This window comes from Miscanthus floridulus, chromosome 16 (assembly GCF_019320115.1).
Source record: "Miscanthus floridulus cultivar M001 chromosome 16, ASM1932011v1, whole genome shotgun sequence".
NCBI classification, from domain to species: domain Eukaryota; kingdom Viridiplantae; phylum Streptophyta; class Magnoliopsida; order Poales; family Poaceae; genus Miscanthus; species Miscanthus floridulus.
In genome coordinates, this window is record NC_089595.1 from 113,437,907 (window position 1) to 113,457,168 (window position 19,262).

General features: G+C 49.5%; 1 protein-coding gene across 2 annotated transcripts; it reads left to right on the plus strand.

Moving 5' to 3' along the window:
• The first annotated feature begins 223 nt into the window (after window positions 1-223).
• Window positions 224-18,843, plus strand: LOC136513000 (homeobox-DDT domain protein RLT2-like). 2 transcript variants are annotated; one of them, XM_066507002.1, is made up of 19 exons: window positions 224-1,114; window positions 1,216-1,713; window positions 2,511-2,587; window positions 3,152-3,640; window positions 3,825-3,917; window positions 3,994-4,158; window positions 4,264-4,486; window positions 4,573-4,673; window positions 5,046-5,132; window positions 5,480-5,632; window positions 5,720-5,875; window positions 13,542-13,751; window positions 13,839-14,510; window positions 14,584-15,129; window positions 15,937-16,554; window positions 16,650-16,754; window positions 17,191-17,451; window positions 17,576-17,740; window positions 17,834-18,843. In XM_066507002.1, exons 1-19 carry the CDS (start codon window positions 919-921, stop codon window positions 18,587-18,589), a joined length of 5,571 nt encoding a protein of 1,856 aa, XP_066363099.1. In that variant the 5' UTR covers window positions 224-918; the 3' UTR covers window positions 18,590-18,843. The 2 variants fall into 2 exon arrangements, with proteins under 2 accessions (XP_066363099.1, XP_066363100.1); XM_066507003.1 differs by having other exon boundaries at window positions 17,579-17,740.
• Window positions 18,844-19,262: the final 419 nt, after the last annotated feature.

The window sequence follows — 19,262 nt, forward strand, 5'->3', positions numbered from 1 at the left end:
CAAGCTTTGTACACAGTCGTACAACACCACTCCTACAGTCACGATCTGTGAAAGTTCCACTTCGACCAGCCCCCGGGTCCCACGGACCACGACCGCAGACCATCGAGTGCAGACTCGTCCACCGGTCGGGCACCCTTTGGTACGCGAAGCGCGGCCACCCACCGGGCCCCGCTGCCCCGTAGGCCACAAACATTCCGCGCCCCACGCCACAGAAGATCCGTCAACAGTTCTACGATCTCATCGCACGAACGAGAACGAGGAACGCAGCCGCAACCACCCCCAACCGATGAACGCGCGCACGTCCCAGCCCGCCGCGAGATTCACAACGCGCACGCACGAAATCCACACCACTCCAAGAACAGATCCACATCACTGCTCCCTTTCTTTCCTTGGCTGCTGAGCCTGACTCCTCCGCATCGAGGGAAAAAAAGGGAGGATACTACTACTCCCCCAGGCAGCGCAGCGGAACGGAAGAGCATCAAACGCCAGCAGCAGCAGCAAGGCAGTAATAAAAGTCGGAGGCATCAAATCCAAAAGGTTTTTATTAGCATGGAAGCGATCCAAACCCCTGACCAATTCGGGAGGAGGAGGAGTTGCATCTGTGGCCTCCCCTGTTGCTCCTCTTCCTCATCGCGGTCGCGCGCGCCCGCGTCCCTATTACTCTCCGCGTCCGGGTTGGGGCGCGTCCACCGATCCTTACTTCGCGTTTGCGCTGCGACGTTACCTGCTTCCACTCGTTGGTGGAATTCGCGGCGCCGATCGAGCCGCGGACTCGCTTCGGGCTCGGTGCCTGTGTATTTATTGGGGGAAATCGCCGTAGCGTGTGATTAGGTGGTGGTTGTTCTTCTGTGTGGCCTGGTCTTCGCGTGTGTGTTTTGTTGTCTGGTGGAGGCGAATCTAGGGTTACGGTCGTCGGAGATGGAGTCCTCCGACGACGGGGGCTCCGGGCCGCCGGCGGCGGTGGGGATGGGGAGTCCCGGCCCTTCGTCGGTCCCCGCGGCCGTTGGTGGTGCGAGTAGCTCACCTGGCGCGTCCGGATCCGGGGAGAAGCCACCGGTGAAGCGCGTCATGAAGACGCCCTACCAGCTGGAGGTTCTTGAGAGGACGTATGCAGGTGCGTCGACTACTGATGATTCTGAATGTTTTGGGGGTTTGTTTTCGCGAGCTTTTGATTGAATTATGCGTGTGGTTTTCATGGGGATTTTGTTTGCGTAGAGGATTCGTATCCAAACGAGACGAAGCGGGCGGAGCTGTCGGTGCAGTTGAACCTCACAGACAGGCAGCTGCAGATGTGGTTCTGCCACCGCCGGCTCAAGGACCGAAAACCGCTGGCCAAGAGGCAGCTGAGGGACGAGGAGGTTAGCGTCCCAGTCATAGCGCCGCCGCCGCCTGTGCTTCCGCCTCCATTGCCACCCAGCGAGATGATATTAGGGACTGTTGGAACCTATGGTGAGCAGCTGCCGCCCTATTCCAGGAGAGGGCCTGGCCGGTCATCGGCTGTGCCTAGGCTATCTGTGCCGGAGATTGGGAGGAGATACTATGAGCCACCACAAGTTATGCTGCCTCACATGGCACCAGTGCACCTTACGCAAGCGGAGCACCGGGTGATCGATTCTGTGGAAGTACTTATCGGGGAACCTTTGAGGGACGATGGGCCAGTGCTTGGTATTGAATTTGATCCACTTCCTCCTGGTGCATTTGGCGCACCTATCGGTAAGAACCTTGTGCTCATGATGCGTTATATTTGATGCCTTAATATATATTTTTCAAATAAATTTACAATACATACATAAGACCGATTTAGAAGCCACAGAAGCTAAAAGGCAAGTTTTATAGGACGGCGATTAGACCTGCTATGTTGTATGGTGCAGAATGTTGGCCTACGAAAAGACGACATGTTCAACAGCTAAGTGTCGCGGAAATGCGTATGTTGCGTTGGATTTGTGGTCATACAAGAAGGGATCGAGTTCGGAACGATGATATACGTGAGAGATTAGGGGTAGCGCCAATTGAAGAAAAGCTTGTCCAACACCGGTTGAGATGGTTTGGACATGTGCAACGGAGACCTCCAGATGCACCGGTGCGTAGCGGAATCCTAAGTCAGGATAGTAACGTGAAGAGAGGCAGAGGAAGACCGAAGTTGACTTGGGTAGAGGCAATAAAAGGAGACTTGAAAGGATGGAATATACCCAAAGACTTAGCCTTAGATAGGAGTGCTTGGAAGACAGCTATTCACGTGCCTGAACCTTGAGTGCTTCTGATGGGTTTCAACTCTAGCCTACCCCAACTTGTTTGGGACTTAAAGGCTTGGTTGTTGTTGTTGTTGTTGTATTAAATGTAATGGATATAGACTCAGATTTCTATTTTACTATGTCTTTTTATAGCGTTGGAAAGTTTCGACGCAGATTGTTTTGTAGAGTCTGAAATCTGAATTGTTGCCGATGTATTCTTGCCTTATTTACATTATGCTGATTTACTTTCTGCTATTTATTTTGAATGTTTTGGAGCAGTTCCTGAGCCACCAAAGCAGCCCTTCCGATCATATGAGGCCAAGATGTTTTCTGGGCATGATCCCAAACCCATGAAGGTATGCATTAGTTTGCTTGCAGACAAATGCTTGTTTTTTTTACCACTTCATCGACTCCTTGTCTTTGAATAGATGACATAAATAGAGACTCTATCCATTTTTCTATGTGTTGTTTCCATCAATCTGCCTTCTCATAGGGATTCTTTTCACTGGAATAGTGGCTGCAGTTTGCAGTTAATGATATTTTTGGCATTTTCCGTAAGCCAAGGCTGTGCAATAGTGTTTTTGTTCTAATAAGATATGCGCTGTAATGGTATTCGAGTCATGCGCTGCTGTGTTGCATGTTTTATTCATTTCATGCATATTGTTGCATTGAAGGGAATGGACACCATATGTGCATATGCTCTCTTTATAGAGCATAGTCTTTTGGTTAGATTTGTTACTGTACATTGGTTTCATGATTATATTATACTTTATCACACCTCATGGATTTGCATTGTTCGGAGTTTTTGAGTTATAATCTATCTCTTGTCCGCTGCTTTTTGTTCTGGATGAGGTTATTGTTTTCTTAAATAATCCAATCATGGATCAGTTTAAACTTTAAAATCTGTTTCCCCTTTGTAGGCTTCGGCATTCTTGCCTACCACAGACCCTTTACTTCCAAATACAGGGAAACGAAAGTCCTTGGTTGGGTCTTCTCATCTTGGCTCACAGGCAGTACATGAATACCAGTTTCTTCCTGAGCAGCCAAGTGACACATATGAGAGGGCAAGCCAGTCGCGCTTCTATGATGCTCCAGCAGAGGCGTCAAACTTGAGGGTAGCTCCTCTGTCTACAGGTTCACGCTTTCTACATGGACTTGAGCAGGCACCTGGCTATACGTTTCACAGTCAATCATCTGGTTCTAGCCATTTGGCTCAACGTGGCAGATCGCCCATTGCATCGGCATTGACAGATCATGAGGGGGCTTTGTCAAATATTAATGTTAGCCCAGCTCCAATCCACGGCCAATTTGGCATACCTCAAGTTCCCGGATTCGAAAGCTCCCTCGCATCCTCTGAAAGAATGGGATATCATGATGATGATACATATCGTGTGGACAGAAAGCGCAAGGTATGTTCTCGCTGCATTTGTGGATATATGCCCTGTTTTTCAGCACTGCTTCAGCAGTACTTTTCAGCGTAGAAACAGTGTTTTCCTCTCACAACAAATCAGCAGCAGCCAAATTTCAGCTAAACGTCTTCTTTTGTATTATTACATTTTTATATAATTTTATCTTTGTCTATCGTTACTTCAGCATAATGAGGAAGCTAAGATTGCTAGGGAGGTTGAGGCTCATGAAAAGAGAATCAGAAAGGAGCTTGAGAAGCAAGATCTGCTGAACAGAAAGGTCTTCCTTAGTTGCACTAAGAAAGTTCATGCATACCTTTCATGATGCATTATTAATTTTTTTCGTATTTCTGCAGAGAGAAGAACAAATGCGGAGGGAAACAGAGAGACTTGATCGTGAGATACGTAAGGAAGAGGAGAGGTTGATGCGTGAAAGACAGAGGGAAGAAGAGAAATTGCAAAGGGAACAAAGACGTGAACACAAGCGTATGGAGAAGTTTATCCAGAAACAATCTATAAGAGTAAGTTTGCTAGTTTCTGCAGTTTGTAATACAAATTGAGTAAACTGCAGACTTTTAAGTCTAGTACGCTGGCACTGTTTAGTTCACAATTTGTTGCATGCACAGGCTGAAAAACTAAGACAAAAAGAGGAGCTTCGACGAGAGAAAGAAGCTGCGAAGCAGAAGGCTGCTAATGAGAGGGCTACAGCACGTAGAATTGCGCGAGAGAGTATGGAACTGATGGAAGATGAGCGCTTAGAACTATTAGAACTGGCCTCTCGTAGTAAAGGGCTGCCCTCGATGGTTTCTCTTGATAGTGACACATTACAGCAGCTTGATTCATTTAGAGGTACACTCCACATTCATGGATCTGTGCTTCTGGACCACTTACACTGCTTGATGTGATGTAATAAATTTTGATTTTTCCATTTGCAGGAATGCTGGGAAAGTTTCCTCCTGAAACTGTGAAACTGAAGGTGCCTTTTTCAATAAAACCATGGGCAGCTTCCGAGGATATTATTGGAAACCTTTTGATGGTACCTCCTGATCTTTAGAATGTACATTTTCCCCTTTTGAAACAATGAGTGGTTATGAAAAGCTTTATAATTTTCGACATAGCTCTTGCTGTAAGAAAATACTTCCCTTCCTAAGATAAGATTATTCAGTGGACAGGAACTAGAATACAGAAGTTCAATAGGCCTATTGATGTCTCTGCTTTGTCCTTTTTGAAAGCCCATTTTTCTGTTGCTGTGATTTATGATTCTATTGGATCATGTATTCTCCTTGTGTTGCTACTTTTTGGCTATCCTGCTACTGCATCATGGAATTGCATATCTTAAGAGTGTATCACGCCTTAGAATTTATATTCATTAATGTTTCTAATAGAACGTGTTGTTGATGAAATCCAGGTTTGGAAGTTTTTTGTTACCTTTGGTGATATTCTTGGGCTTCCATCATTCACATTGGATGAGTTCGTGCAGGCTCTTCATGATTATGTAAGTTCTTGATATAGCATATCATGTTGGAAGGTAGTCTTGATATGATGACATGATGCTGGTTCATTTTATATCTTGATGACAACTAGGACAGGGACGTGGTCCTAGGCTTTTTCATTTGTACCATCTACTTGTTTCATTGAGTAAAGATATCAGCGTATTATGATGTCATGCACTGTCTCATTTAACTCCTGTGAGTGATATAATTTACATTTCCTTTTCCATACTAAACTAAAATTTGATTGTTGGATCATGACTGTTTCATCATATCTTTGAACCCTTTCTTATACCATTTCATGGATTTAGATGTGTGCCATAACCAATTCTTCTTCTTATTCATCTGATAGGATTCAAGGCTCTTAGGTGAATTGCATGTTGCTCTGCTGAAATCTATCATTAAAGATATTGAGGATGTTGCCCGGACTCCTTCAGTTGCTTTAGGCGTAAATCAGAGCAGTTCTGCTAATCCTGGAGGTGGCCACCCACAAATTGTTGAAGGGGTATGTGTTCAGAATTGCTGGTTCTCTAAAACGTTCTTTTTTGAAGGATAGTGATGATTTTTTAATGAAAAAACATTTCTTGTTTAGGCGTATGCTTGGGGCATCAACATACTTAACTGGCGGCGCCACTTGAACTTTCTTACATGGCCTGAAATATTGCGCCAATTTGGTTTATGTGCTGGTTTCGGGCCTCAGTTAAAGAAAAGCGATGCTGAAATTGTCCATCACCGCGAAGATAACGAGGTATTGTTTCCGTTGTGAACCTCGATGATACTTTGACAGTTATATTATAATCATGTGGAGTAATTTATATTTCATTGAGTAATTTCGAGAAAACATGATTGTATTGCTTAGCCAATACTCCATTCTTGTTTACTTGTCGTTTTAGGCAATGTCATTGTCTTCAAGACACACCTTTGACAGTTACTTTTTCTACATCCTATAATAGCAGGATATGTCAAACATATAATGATCTGAGAGTATGTTTCTCTTGTCTAGTAGGTGTAAAAGTTAGTGTACGCATTCTTAAACGATAGCTATTTGAGAATGGGTGTCTGTGGGGTGGGGGGTTAGACATTCACACTGCTTGTATTTTAGGCATCTGGAATCACCATGTTGAGGGGCATCATAAAATTGTGGATAGGCGAAATAATAAATGGTTATATAATTCTGGCTTATTTTAATGTCATTGCTTTATGTATTAATTTCTTTTGTTGAAAACATGTGAAATTAGTGCTTCAAGGCTTAATTAGCATATCTTCCTGGACTGATAAGCAGACAAGTCTTCATTTGGTTCATGGGTGATAGTTGACGGACTAGATTGTCCATTCGATTTTACATGGCCAAAATGTGATCCCATGCAGAGGGAAGGTGTAATTGGACGATGCCGCTGGCATCTGCTAGAAAACTACCATTTTATGAGAAACTCATATATACTATACACATTACTGTTTGGAGTCTTAAAGCTGACTAGAGACTGGTATCTGTTGCCTTAAGGATTTAGGTCTTAAATGGGTTTGTTAGCACTTCCAGGGAATGAATAGGTGTTAAGTGGATCACCAGTAGTAGCCAATGTTCAAGAAGGCACTAGTCGGTTTCTAGGCGACTGTTAGTCGCTGAATTCTCACTCTTGGTAGTAGGAGAATTCTTACTCTCATCGAGAGAGGATGACACTAGGAGTTGGGGCAATTTTCTTGTCTATTTCTCACACAAGCTCACACAAATGCCATACCAACCTGAGGGGTTGGGGTTACATATTTATAGGCTGCTAGCCAGCCAAACATATGCCAAGATGCTAGTCTAAGATGTTAATATGCTGTCCTAGCTAAGATGCTGTCCTCTAGTCTAAGATGCTGTCCTCTAAGATGCTGTCCTCTAGTCTAAGATGCTGTCCTAAAAACAGAAAAACAGCCACAAGGACCATGACCATGTGAGCATCATAGCCCCACAAAGACCAGCCACACATGAGACTTATCCATCATTCTCCCCCTAAGTCTTGTGCGTCGTCTTGTGGGAGAGTTGAACCATCCCGGTCCTGGAGCAGAGCTCAAGGAACTTGATCCTCCCAAGGGGCTTGGTGAGCAGGTCCGCAAGCTGGTCCTTGGTGTTGATGTAGCTCGCCTTGATGCTCCCTTCCTCCAAACAGCCTCGGATGAAGTGGTACCTCACCCGGATGTGCTTGCTGCGTTCGTGGAACACGGGGTTCTTTGCCAGGGCCAGAGCGGACTTGCTGTCCACCCTGAGCTCCACCGCTCTAGTGTCTCTGCCGAGGAGATCACCAAGCAGTCGAGCGAGCCAGAGCGCCTGAGTCGAAGCGGTGGAGGCCGCTATGTACTCGGCCTCGCAGCTGGACAGGGCCACCACCTGCTGCTTGACCGACTGCCAGCTAACGAGGCACTTGCCGAGGAAGAAGAGGATCCCGCTCGTGCTCTTGCTGGTGTCGATGTCGCCGGCGTGGTCGCTGTCGCTGTACCCGACGAAGTGTGCCGCCCCAGGACACCTCGGGTAGTAGAGGCCGTGGTCGAGAGTCTCCGCAACGTAGCGGATGATCCTCTTCACAGCCTGCTGGTGCTCCGTCATCGGTCGCTGCATGAACCGACTAACGTAGCCGACGGAGAATGCCAAGTCCGGCCGTGTGTGGGCGAGGTAGCGAAGGCTCCCCACAAGGCGCCGGTACTGTGTAGCGTCTACCTCCTCCGTCGTGCTGTCGCGGCTCAGCTTCAGCCTCTCCTCCATCGGAGTGAGAGCTGGGTTGCAGTCGGTGAGCCCAGCTAGCTCAACGACGCGCTTGGCGTAGGCGGTCTGTCGAAGCGTGATCCCGGAGTCATCCTGGTGCACCTCGATTCCCAGGTAGAAGGAGAGAGGCCCCAGGTCACTCATCTGGAAGGTGGCCTTCATCTCTTCCTTGAATGCCGCCACCTCCGCATTCTTGGTGCCGGTGATCACCAAGTCGTCGACGTAGACACCCACCAGCAGGGCATTTCCTCCATTGCCCCGTCGGTAGATGGCCGCCTCGTGCGGGCTTTGCTCGAAGCCCATCCCCTTTAGCGTGGAATCCAACTTGGCATTCCACGCCCTCGGTGCCTGCCGCAAGCCATAGAGGGCCTTGCGCAGGCGGAGCACCTTGCCCTCCTTGCCGGGGATCGCAAATCCCGGCGGCTGGTGCACGTAGACCTCCTCCTTCAAGTCGCCGTTAAGGAACGCCGACTTGACGTCCATGTGGTGAACACGCCAGCCCTCCTGGGCAGCTAGCGCAAGGAGGAGTCGCACGGACTCCATCCGTGCCACGGGAGCAAAAGCGTCGTCGAAGTCGACCCCCTCCTGCTGCACGAAACCTCGTGCCACCAAGCGAGCCTTGTGCTTGACGATGGCGCCGGCTTCATCCCTCTTCAACTTGTACACCCACTTAAGGGTGATCGCGCGGTGACCACGGGGAAGGTCAGCAAGCTCCCAGGTGCGGTTCTTCTCAACCGCATCCATCTCCAACTGCATCGCGGCGCGCCATGCCGCGTGTCTCTCGGTCTCTGCAAACGACCGAGGCTCGCCGTCGTCACACGCAAGGTGCAACTGCGCCTCCAGGTCGTGAGGCACCGGTCCCGGCACCGGCTGGTCGCCGAGAAGGTTCTCCACCGTACGGTACCGCAACGGCTCACCGTCGTGGTACGTGTCGACGCGCTCCTCGTCGTGAGAGAGCGGAGTAGCGAGCTCAACCGGGCCGTGCTCGACACGAGCTGGTGGTGGAGTAGACGTGCCCGGAGTGGTGCCTGTCGGTGCTGGAGTGCGTGGCGTTGCCGGCTGTGGTGGAGCCGGCAAAGAGCTCATCGCAGCCGAGGTCCTGGCTGGAGAGCGTGGTGCTGTCGGAGTAGCAGGTGCCGGGGTCGGTGGAGGCTCGGAGACCGGGGTAGACGCACTCGCTGAAGAAGAACTGCCTACTCCCCCAGCTCCCTCGAAGTGGACGTACTCGACAGTGAAGTCGTCGTACGTCGGAGCCGAGCCGTCGTCCACTGCCTTGTCCCACGCCCATCCTCGCCCTTCGTCGAACACAACGTCGCGCGCCGTGCGCACACGCTGTGTCTTCGGGTCGAGGATGCGGTAGGCCTTCGAGCCCTCCGCGTAGCCGATGAACACTCCCGGAGTGCTCCTGTCGTCGAGCTTGCTGATGTGGCCAAGCTCCTTGGCGAATGCGAGGCAGCCGAAGACCCGCAAGTGGGAGACCGCCGGCTTGCGCCCATGCCAGGCCTTGTACGGCGTCCTGCCGTCGAGCGCCTTGGTAGGCGAGCGGTTGAGGATGTAGACGGCCGTCACCACCGCCTCTCCCCAGAAGATAGCCGGCATCCCCCTCTGCTTGAGGAGGGCCCGAGCCATCCCCACAACCGTCTGGTTGCGCCGCTCGACGACGCCGTTCTGCTGCGGGCTGTACGGCGCGGAGTAGTGGCGCCGAATGCCCTCATCAGCGCAGTACGACGCGAATTCAGCTGCCGTGAATTCGCCGCCGTTGTCGGTGCGCAGCACGCGCAGCTTGCGGCCGCACTCCGCCTCCGCAGCAGCCTGCGCGCGCCTGATGTCGTCCGCAACCTCTCTCTTGCTGCCGAGGACCATCACCCACATGTAGCGGGAGAGGTCGTCGACGAGCAGTAGGAAGTAGCGTCGTCCTCCCGGTGTGGCCGGTGTCACCGGGCCACACAAGTCCCCGTGCACAAGCTCGAGCCTCTCCTTGGCTCGAAAGCTCGCCCGCTGGGGAAAGGGGAGTCGCCTCTGCTTCGTCAACACGCAGACGTCGCAGAGCTGCTCCACATGGTCGAGGCACGGCAGGCCTCGCACCATCTCCGTGGCACTGAGCCGCTTCAGGGCCTCAAAGTGAAGGTGCCCGAAACGCTCGTGCCACTGCCACGCCTCGTCGTCCCGACGAGCAGCGAGACAGAGGGGTTGTGCCACCTGCACGTTAAGGACGTAGAGTCGATTTGCGCTTCTGGATACCTTGGCAAGAAGGCGACGACGACGATCCCAAATCCTCATGACTCCGTCCTCAACCACCACGCGCGAACCGTTCTCATCCAGCTGTCCCAAGCTGATGATGGAGTTCCTCAACGCGGGGATGTAGTAGACTCCGGTGAGCAGCCTGTGCTCACCAGACACGGTGGTGAAGATGACGGAGCCGACGCCCTTGATCACGCCGGAGGCATCCCCAAACTTGACGGAGCCTCGAACGCTAGAGTCAAGCTCGGTGAAAAACTCCCGTCGACCGGTCATGTGATGGGTGGCGCCGGTGTCGAGGCACCACCCGTCAGTCTTGTCGTTGCCGGAGCTGTCGCCGAGGAGGGCGTGTGCTTTTGGCTCGTCGAGGTGGAGGAGAGCCACTGCGGCCGGTGCCGCTGGAGGTAGCTCGATGCTGGCATGTGCCATGAACAGAGCCGGCTCCTCCTCCGCCTGTGCGACGTGGGCCTGGCCGCGTCGTGGCTGTCGACAATCCTTGGCCCAATGGCCAAGCTGGCCGCAGTTGCGGCAGGTGTCGTCTCGTGCCGGCTTGTGCCTGCTGGCGGCGCCGCCCTGGGCGCCTCCGCCCTCGGCACGTCCTCGCGCCCCGGCCTGGGCGTCTCTGCGCGGCTTGCCACGCTTGCGGCTGCCTGTCGCGGAAGAAGGCTCCCCCTTTCTCCGGTCACCCTGGCTGGCAAGCCACTGCTCCCGAGTGAGAAGGAGCTTCCCGCCAGTGGTGATGGGCCCCGAGAGGGACTGTGGCTCATCACTGTCGACGACCTTGAGGCGACCTATCGCCTCCTCGATCGACATCGTGGAGAGATCCAGCAGCGACTCGATCGAGCGAGCCATCTGCTTGTACTTCTCGGGGACGCAGCGGAAGAGCTTTTCGACAGCTCTCTCCTCGCCGTAGGTGTCGTCGCCGAACTGCACCATCTTCTACAACAGAGTGTTGAGACGGAGAGCAAAGTCATCAACGTCCTCACCTGGCTTGAAGGCCAGGTTCTCCCACTCCTTGCGAAGTGCCTGTAGCGTGGACTTGCGGGCGTGGTCGCTGCCGATGCGTGCCGCAGCGATAGCGTCCCAAGCCTCCTTGGCAGTCCGCTTGCTGGTAAGCGAGAACTGCATCTCGGGCGGGACTGCAGCGATGAGAGCATCCAGCGCCCGTCGATCTAGGTCGTAGTCGACGTCGCCGTACCGGACTGCCTCCCACATGTGCCGCACCTGGAGCTTTACCCTCATCACCGCAGCCCACTCAACGTAGTTGGTCTTGGTGAGGGTGGGCCACCCACCGCCGGGACCGACGTCCCTGACAACAGCCTGGAGCCCGTGGTAACCATGGTATCGATCCGGGGAGAGAGAGCCACGCTGCCTGTGAAGGCCGCGCTCTCCATCGACCCGTCGGTACCGATCCGGGGAGAGCCACGCTGCCTGTGAAGGCCGCGCTCTCCATCGACCCGTCCGCCACCGTTGCTGTGCGCGCCTCCTCCAGGAGCGCCACCGGCGCGTCCGCGCCTGTCTGGGCTGCCGCCGCGCTCGTGGGCGTGCGCGGCTGCCCCAGGAGCGCCACCGCCGTGCGCGCCTCCTCCAGGAGCGCCGCCGGCGCGTCCGCGCCTGTCTGGGCTACCGCCACGCTCGTGGACGTGCGCGGCTACCCACTGCGCCGCCCGCGCTCGCGCTGCCTCCCTCCCTAGCAGCTCGAGGTCCGCGTCGGCGGTGTCGTCAGCGGAAATGGAGCTGCCGATGCTGCCTCGCAGAGCCTCGACCTCCGCTGCCGCTGCACGCGCTGCATTCGCCGCCGCCGCTGCCTCCGCCTCCGCTCTGGCTGCTGCCAGCTCCGCCGCTGCCAGCCTCGACGCCCTTGCCGCCGCCGCAGCGGTCTCTGCCGCCGCTCGCTTGCGTTCCTCTGCCGCGGCAAGTTCGGCCTCCTGCCGACGCCGCGTGCTCGAGGCGACCGAGCGCTGAGACTGCCCTGCGGACATGACGCGCTACCGGGGGGCTGCTGCGTGGGGAGAGGGCTGCTTCAGACGATCTAGGAGAGGAGTGAACAGCAGCGGCCGGAGGAGCTGCTGCTGCCAACAGCTGGGGCTGTTGTGGGGCTGGGAGAGAAGATGAGCAAGAGATGCTCAGGCTACAGGATAATACGTCTCTGATACCAGTTGTTAGTCGCTGAATTCTCACTCTTGGTAGTAGGAGAATTCTTACTCTCATCGAGAGAGGATGACACTAGGAGTTGGGGCAATTTTCTTGTCTATTTCTCACACAAGCTCATGCAAATGCTATACCAACCTGAGGGGTTGGGGTTACATATTTATAGGCTGCTAGCCAGCCAAGCATATGCCAAGATGCTAGTCTAAGATGTTAATATGCTGTCCTAGCTAAGATGCTGTCCTCTAGTCTAAGATGCTGTCCTAAAAACAGAAAAACAGCCACAAGGACCATGACCATGTGAGCATCATAGCCCCACAAAGACCAGCCACACATGAGACTTATCCATCAGCGACGACCCATGGCCTAGAGCCTAAGCGAGCCTAGGCTAGCCTAGGCGTTTTGCTAAATTTGCATTCAGCATGTATAGCTGAATAAATATAAATGTAGTAGCTGAAATACTGAATAAATAGAAGTTCCTACAGCAATAGAAGTGGTATCTTGTGAAAAATAGAAGTTCTAGGGACTAGAATGTAAGAAATCAGTAAAGGAAATCATAGCAAGAAAATTTACAGAAATTTTTACAAAGTCGAGGGGCAAGTCGAAAAATCGCTCTGTCTTATCCACATCTCATCTGCAGCCCGAGCAGTGCGTCTTCTTTCCCGTGACCTTCTTCTCTCTTCTTTCCCGTGACCTCTCTCTCTCTCTCGGTGGAGTCCGGCTGCAGGCAGACAGGCCGCAGGCTCAGCCTTCGAGCGTTGCCGCAGCTTTGCCTCGCGCACTCCCCACGCCATCACGACCCAAGGCCTGCCTTTCCTTTCTGCTCCCTTCCCCTCTCCTTCAAACGGATGCGCATCTGACTGGATTGGGAGGAGGGAGGCCTGGAGGAAGCGGCCCGCAATGGATCCGGTGGCGCAGCTCCCTCCCTCGGGCGGCGCGGCTCTGGATCTGGTGGCGCGGCGCCTATTCTCCGCTTATCCCCCTAGGCGAGGCGTTACCCCTCCGCCCAGCGCTGAAGCGCGCCTGGGCTAGCGCCTAGTACCGCCTTTTTGAACATTGGTAGTAGCAGGGTTATGGTAAGAGAGGTTTTGGGTTAATTTACTTGAAATTGACTGGATTCAATTCTAAGTACAGGTGTATGTGTTCCATTCATGACAATTCAAAAAAGTATAGCTGCATCTTGCATATTTGCAGCAGACTTGTTTTTTAAACTGTTTCCTTTTGCTGTTCGTATAAACAAGATGGAAATTTCCCAAAATATCTAATCAATTCGTGCTTTTTTTTAAAGGGCCGTAATGGTGTAGATGTCATTTCCATTCTGCGAAATGGTTCAGCGGCTGTAAAGGCTGCTGCTTTAATGAAAGAAAGAGGGTATACTAATCGTCGCAGGTCTCGACACCGTCTGACACCTGGAACAGTAAAGTTTGCTGCTTTCCATGTACTGTCACTTGAAGGGAGCAAAGGTCTCACAATATTGGAAGTCGCAGAAAAGATCCAGGTATATCCACATCAAACAAATTTCTAGATTGTACTGACCTGTTATTTCTAATGGAACCTATTTTGGTTTGTTCTTTTTTCTCTTCAGAAATCTGGACTGAGAGACCTTACAACAAGTAAGACACCAGAGGCATCTATATCTGCGGCATTGTCGAGAGACACTAAGCTTTTTGAAAGAACGGCACCTTCGACATATTGTGTTAAAACTCCTTACAGAAAGGACCCAGATGACTCTGAGGCTGTGTTGTCAGCAGCACGGGAAAAAATCAGGGTGTTTCAGAGTGCGCTTTCGGAGTGTGAAGAAGTGGAGAAGGACGTGGATGAGGCTGAAAGGGATGAGGATTCTGAATGTGATGATGCTGATGATGACGCTGATGGTGATGACGTGAATATTGAGGACAAGGATGCCAAGTCTTCCCTAGTTGGAGCTCAATATGGTGCACAAAGTACAGTAGTTGGTGACATAAAGAAAGAATCAAACAGTGTGATGAACACATCAGTGCCACCAAGCATTCAGATTAAATCTAGTGCAAGTGTACCATTGCATACTTTAGACAGTAAAGCAAGTTGTTCAACTGATCCAGAAGTTGGAGGTGATGCTAAAGACACTGAGATAGACGAAAGTAACCAAGGGGAGTCCTGGGTACAGGGGCTAGCTGAGGGTGACTACTGTGATCTTAGTGTGGACGAACGCCTCAATGCTTTGGTTGCGCTTATTGGTGTTGCCACTGAAGGAAATTCTATCCGTGCAATACTGGAGGTAATGTTTCTATTGTGATTTTGTTATCTTGCTATTTTCCCATTGAACATCATCTGAACAAGAGGCTTTACAGGAACGCCTTGAAGCAGCAAGTGCTTTAAAAAAACAAATGTGGGCTGAGGCACAACTTGATAAGAGGCGTACAAGGGATGACTTTACTAGTAAGACACAGTATGATTCTTGTGTGGGTATGAAGGTTGATACAGATCAAGAAAATGCTGCTGAAAGTACCCTTACGCCAGTGCATAACCCTATTAAAAACAATAACGGAAATGCCAGTTTGACGAACAATGATTTGCTTGTTGACAAGCAGAACCAACTTATTACTGGTGATGTATTTCATCAGCGGAATGGTGTAAGCCGAGAATTGAGTATTAACCCCGAAAGCTTGTCTGTTCAGCAATATGCTTCATCTGAGAAAACTAGATCTCAGTTGAAATCCTTAATAGGTCACAAGGCAGAACAGCTTTACGTGTACAGATCGCTACCCCTTGGACAAGATCGGAGACGGAACCGGTATTGGCAGTTTTCTGCATCTTCATCATCCTATGACCCTGGTTCGGGAAGAATCTTTTTTGAATCTAGAGATGGATACTGGAGGGTCATTGATTCATCTGAGGTAGTTGTTTCCTCAAAACAATCTTAGTTGCAATTTCATCAACTAATACTCTCAATAAGAGGTCTCTAAAATAGAGTAGTTCAACTGATGATTCTTGATCTTTCAATGTGTTAATTGGTTTGTATTTTATGTAACCTCTGGGAGGTATTTAGATCTAGTTTGAATGGCGGGAACTGCAATCTTAGACACTAGATCAACTTTGAATGGTGGGGATTATGGATTTATGGTGTTTGTTTTCTTCTAGAAGGTCAAAGGTATAACATTGAAGTTGGATGAATCAGGGGTTATGGTATTTGATAGCTGACAAGAACCATCTATATTTTGTTGAAATGCTTTAATTGTCAACTTGTCATTCTCTTATTTTAAGTTTGCTTCTTATTTGATATTATAAAATGCTTCGCTTTTAAGATTTTGTGCTTGTTTGTCCATGTCATGTTAGGCACAACGTTTGGGTCATACTACTGGCATTTAGCACTATTTCATTGGGAAACCTGTGTTTCCGCTGGTTATGAAATTATATGTGCCTAGTTTTGCTTGTTCCAGATAGTTATGATTCATACAAGATTCTGAATGTCTTTTAATATCTGATTCCTTGTTGGTTGTGTCCTTGAAGATTACTGTTTGTAGGGTTTTGAATTGTTGGCAGTAACTGCAGATATCTCGTTCAGTTCCTAGCAAAACCTGTTAGTAAGTTGACTATTGAACACACACATAGTGAGTGGTTACTAAGAAGTTAGCTTGACTGACTACATGATGTGAGATCCTGTTATACTGGAGCTTTAACGTGATTTCTGATTAAAAATGCAGGCGTTTGATGCTTTGGTAGCTTCCCTTGATACTCGTGGCATCCGTGAGTCACATCTGCACTCAATGTTGCAAAGTATCGAGCCAACTTTTAAGGAAGCTGTTGAGAGGAAAAAGTGTGCTAGTTTAGAACACACAACTGGACGGACTTCGAAAAATGGAAGCAATGAAAGTCCAAACTGCAACAATGAGTTTGGAAGTCCATGCAGTACCCTTTCTGGTGTTGCTTCTGATAATCTTATGGCATATTCAGATACTTTCAAGATAGAGATTGGGCGCAATGAAGCTGAGAAAAATTCTATCTCGAAAAGGGCTTCCGTGTTTCTGAAATGGATGTGGAGAGAGTGCTATGGTCACCAATCCACATACGCCATGAAATATGGAAAGAAGCGGTGCCCTGAGTTGATTCAATCTTGTGACCATTGCTACCAGATATACTTAGCTGAAGAAAGGCACTGTTCTTCTTGCCACAAGACATTCAAACCCATTCACAATTTCTTGGAGCACTCATCACAATGTGAAGAAAAACAGAGAACAGATCCTAATTGGAAGACGCAAATTGTGGACTTTTCTGTACCCGTAGGATTAAGATTGCTGAGGCTGCTCTTAGCTACCATTGAGGTAAAGTGACATTTTTATGATCATTCATTAGTGACATTTATTTTGCTTGTTGCAAAAAATGCTGTTTGTGTGACTTGTTAGATTGCGTGTTACAGGCTTCAGTACCGGCAGAAGCTCTCCTACCTTTTTGGACGGATGGGTATCGAAAATCTTGGGGTGTGAAGTTGTATTCTGCATCATCTGCCGAAGAAGTCTTGCAGGTTGCATTTCATGTTTTTTTTTTGCTATATTTGTTTGCTGTATAATTCAAGTGGCGGAGTCTGGAAAGGATTGGAGAAGATACCATTTTATAACAAGACCAAAGGAAAGAGGGGCCCAAATTAGTATTTTCTTGGCAATTGAATGGTGAAATTGAGTACTAGTAGTACTTTCAAAAAAAATTCTTTTGACGAGGTGGCCCATGGTCCACCTTGGCCCTTTTGAACTTCCACCACTGTTACACCTATTACTAAGTTGTTAATGTATTGAACTTCCACCACTGTATACACCACTATATACGCTTATGAACCGACTTGGATAGCTATTGTGTAAGAGGAGAATTAGCATGGTTTAAGAAGCCTGATTTTAATTTATCATCAAAGTTTATGTATAAATTTTGTGTGCGTATCTAAATCCTACCATGTCATATTTCTGCAGATGCTTAGTGTGCTGGAAGGTGCAATAAAGCGAGATTACTTATCATCTAACTTTGAAACGACAACTGAGTTGCTTAATTCAAAAACACAAGATGCTACCCAGAATTCAGTTGGAGGTTCTGCATCTGCCACTGTACTTCCATGGGTTCCTGACACTACCGCTGCTGTCGCCTTAAGATTGTTAGACTTGGATACTTCCATCTCATACACACTTCATCCAAAGTTGGGTTCAAATAAGGAGCAAGAAGCTGGAGATTTCATGGTGAGCCCTATGGCTTATTATTATTGCATCAAAAGACTAGTGGTGACTACATGTGGTAATTGATTCTCTTGATCTGCTATGTCTGGATCAGTGACATGATTTTGTTTCTTTTTTCACTGTGCAGAAGCTTCCACCGAGATATCCTTCTATTAATAAGAATGGCGTACCCAGTGCAGAGAGCTCCCGCTCTGTGCGGGGTCTGGGAAAGGGTGTTAGTGGCAAGCCTTACCCTCGCCTGTGGAATGCGAGGAGGCCGCGACTTGAACCCGGGACCTTCCGGTCACAGGAGGTAAGACACTACCGCTTGCACCAGGCCCGCCCTTCTATTAATAAGAACAAACAAGAAATAGAACAGTTCAGACCTATTGATTTTGATCAACAGGATGGAGCGTTGCTAACTAACAGCAATGGTCGTAGAGGTCGTGGACGGGGAGGTAGAGGTCGTAGCAGGGGAGGTAGATCTCGTGGTCGTGGTGGTAGGATTCCCAGGGGTATTGGCAGCTCTTCCAGGATTCAGTCCAGGGATGACAATAGTGTGCCCTATGGGAGAGCCCCTCGAAAGAATGCACGCGGTGGGCGTAACCGTGGCCGTGGCTGTGGACCTCGAACTGTTAGACCTCGGCAACCATCTGAGCTCAGTGCCAGATCAATTCCAAAGGCAAACCTATTGGGCAGCTTTAGTATGTTAAGTAAGGCAAATCACACTGGCACTATGCATTCTCCTGAGAGCTCAGGTGCAGAAGAGTGGGCCTTGGAGAGAAGGGAATATGTCAAGGATGATGATGACAATTCGGTCTCTCAATCTGATGAGTCAGAGGAGGAAAATGGTGAGCCTATGAACGAGGAATATGATGAGCAGATTTCAGTCTATCCAAGGGACAGTTCGGAGTCCAGCCCTGTACAAATGATGGATGATGCGAGTGACGATAACGATGAGGATGCTGAAGGAGATGAGGGTGAGGAGGATGGAGAGGACTATGAAGCTGAAGATCCTGCTGGTGATGAGGATGACGATGTTGAGATGGGTGGGGATGATGACATTGGGGACGACGACGATGACGATGGTGGAGATGGAGCAGCCAACGCAGATGAGGATGAAGGTGATACATCATCATATTCTTCAGAGTATAGTGAATGATGAGTGGATTGAAGTTGTGCAGGCTTGTGGTAAATGATGTAACGGAGGCTTTGGTGGGCTCACCAACACAAATGCTGAGTTGACAAACTATTTAAGAGGCTGCCAGTTCTAAACTGTGTTGTGGCTCGTTATTAGATACTAGTAGAAGCCAAGTCAACATTAGAAGATCGGCCTTGTACATGAATCAGGTCATTTGTGGTGTATACGTACATACCAACTACCAAAAGTTGAAAAGAAGGGTCCAATCAGCCGTCTGTTTTTTTGTTCTTCAGCTACTTTTTTTCATTGTTATACATTGGAAGCGTTCTCTTACTGTTTTTTTTTTCACAAAACAGTATACAACGTACGACCCTAGTACGCGAGGAAGACCATTATAGGCCCACAGTGGGTATTAGCTCAAACTATCGGCACCAACCCTAATACTCACAAGCTTACATCTTCCTGATCTTAGCTGTGCTTTGAGGATGACTTATCGTAGTTACAGAATCTTGAGAATGGTTAGGTCCAGTAATTCGTCATGAACTCTTAGAATGTGAACCTCTATCTGTGCCTGAAATTGTATCCTTACCGCAACCATTTGCCATGATTTCGAACTTTTGGTTACTTTGGTGTTTCGTGCCTGTGATCCATCTTTTCATTGAGATGTTATGATCATAGATTAGATTAGATTCCA

Excerpts from the sequence above, each read along its gene's own strand:
- LOC136513000 (XM_066507002.1), top strand. The coding sequence starts at position 919 with ATGGAGTCCTCCGACGACGGGGGCTCCGGGCCGCCGGCGGCGGTGGGG. Across the intron at positions 13,752-13,838 it reads AAGTCGCAGAAAAGATCCAG|AAATCTGGACTGAGAGACCT; the intron begins GTATATCCACAT and ends TTTTCTCTTCAG. Across the intron at positions 16,555-16,649 it reads TGCTCTTAGCTACCATTGAG|GCTTCAGTACCGGCAGAAGC; the intron begins GTAAAGTGACAT and ends TGCGTGTTACAG.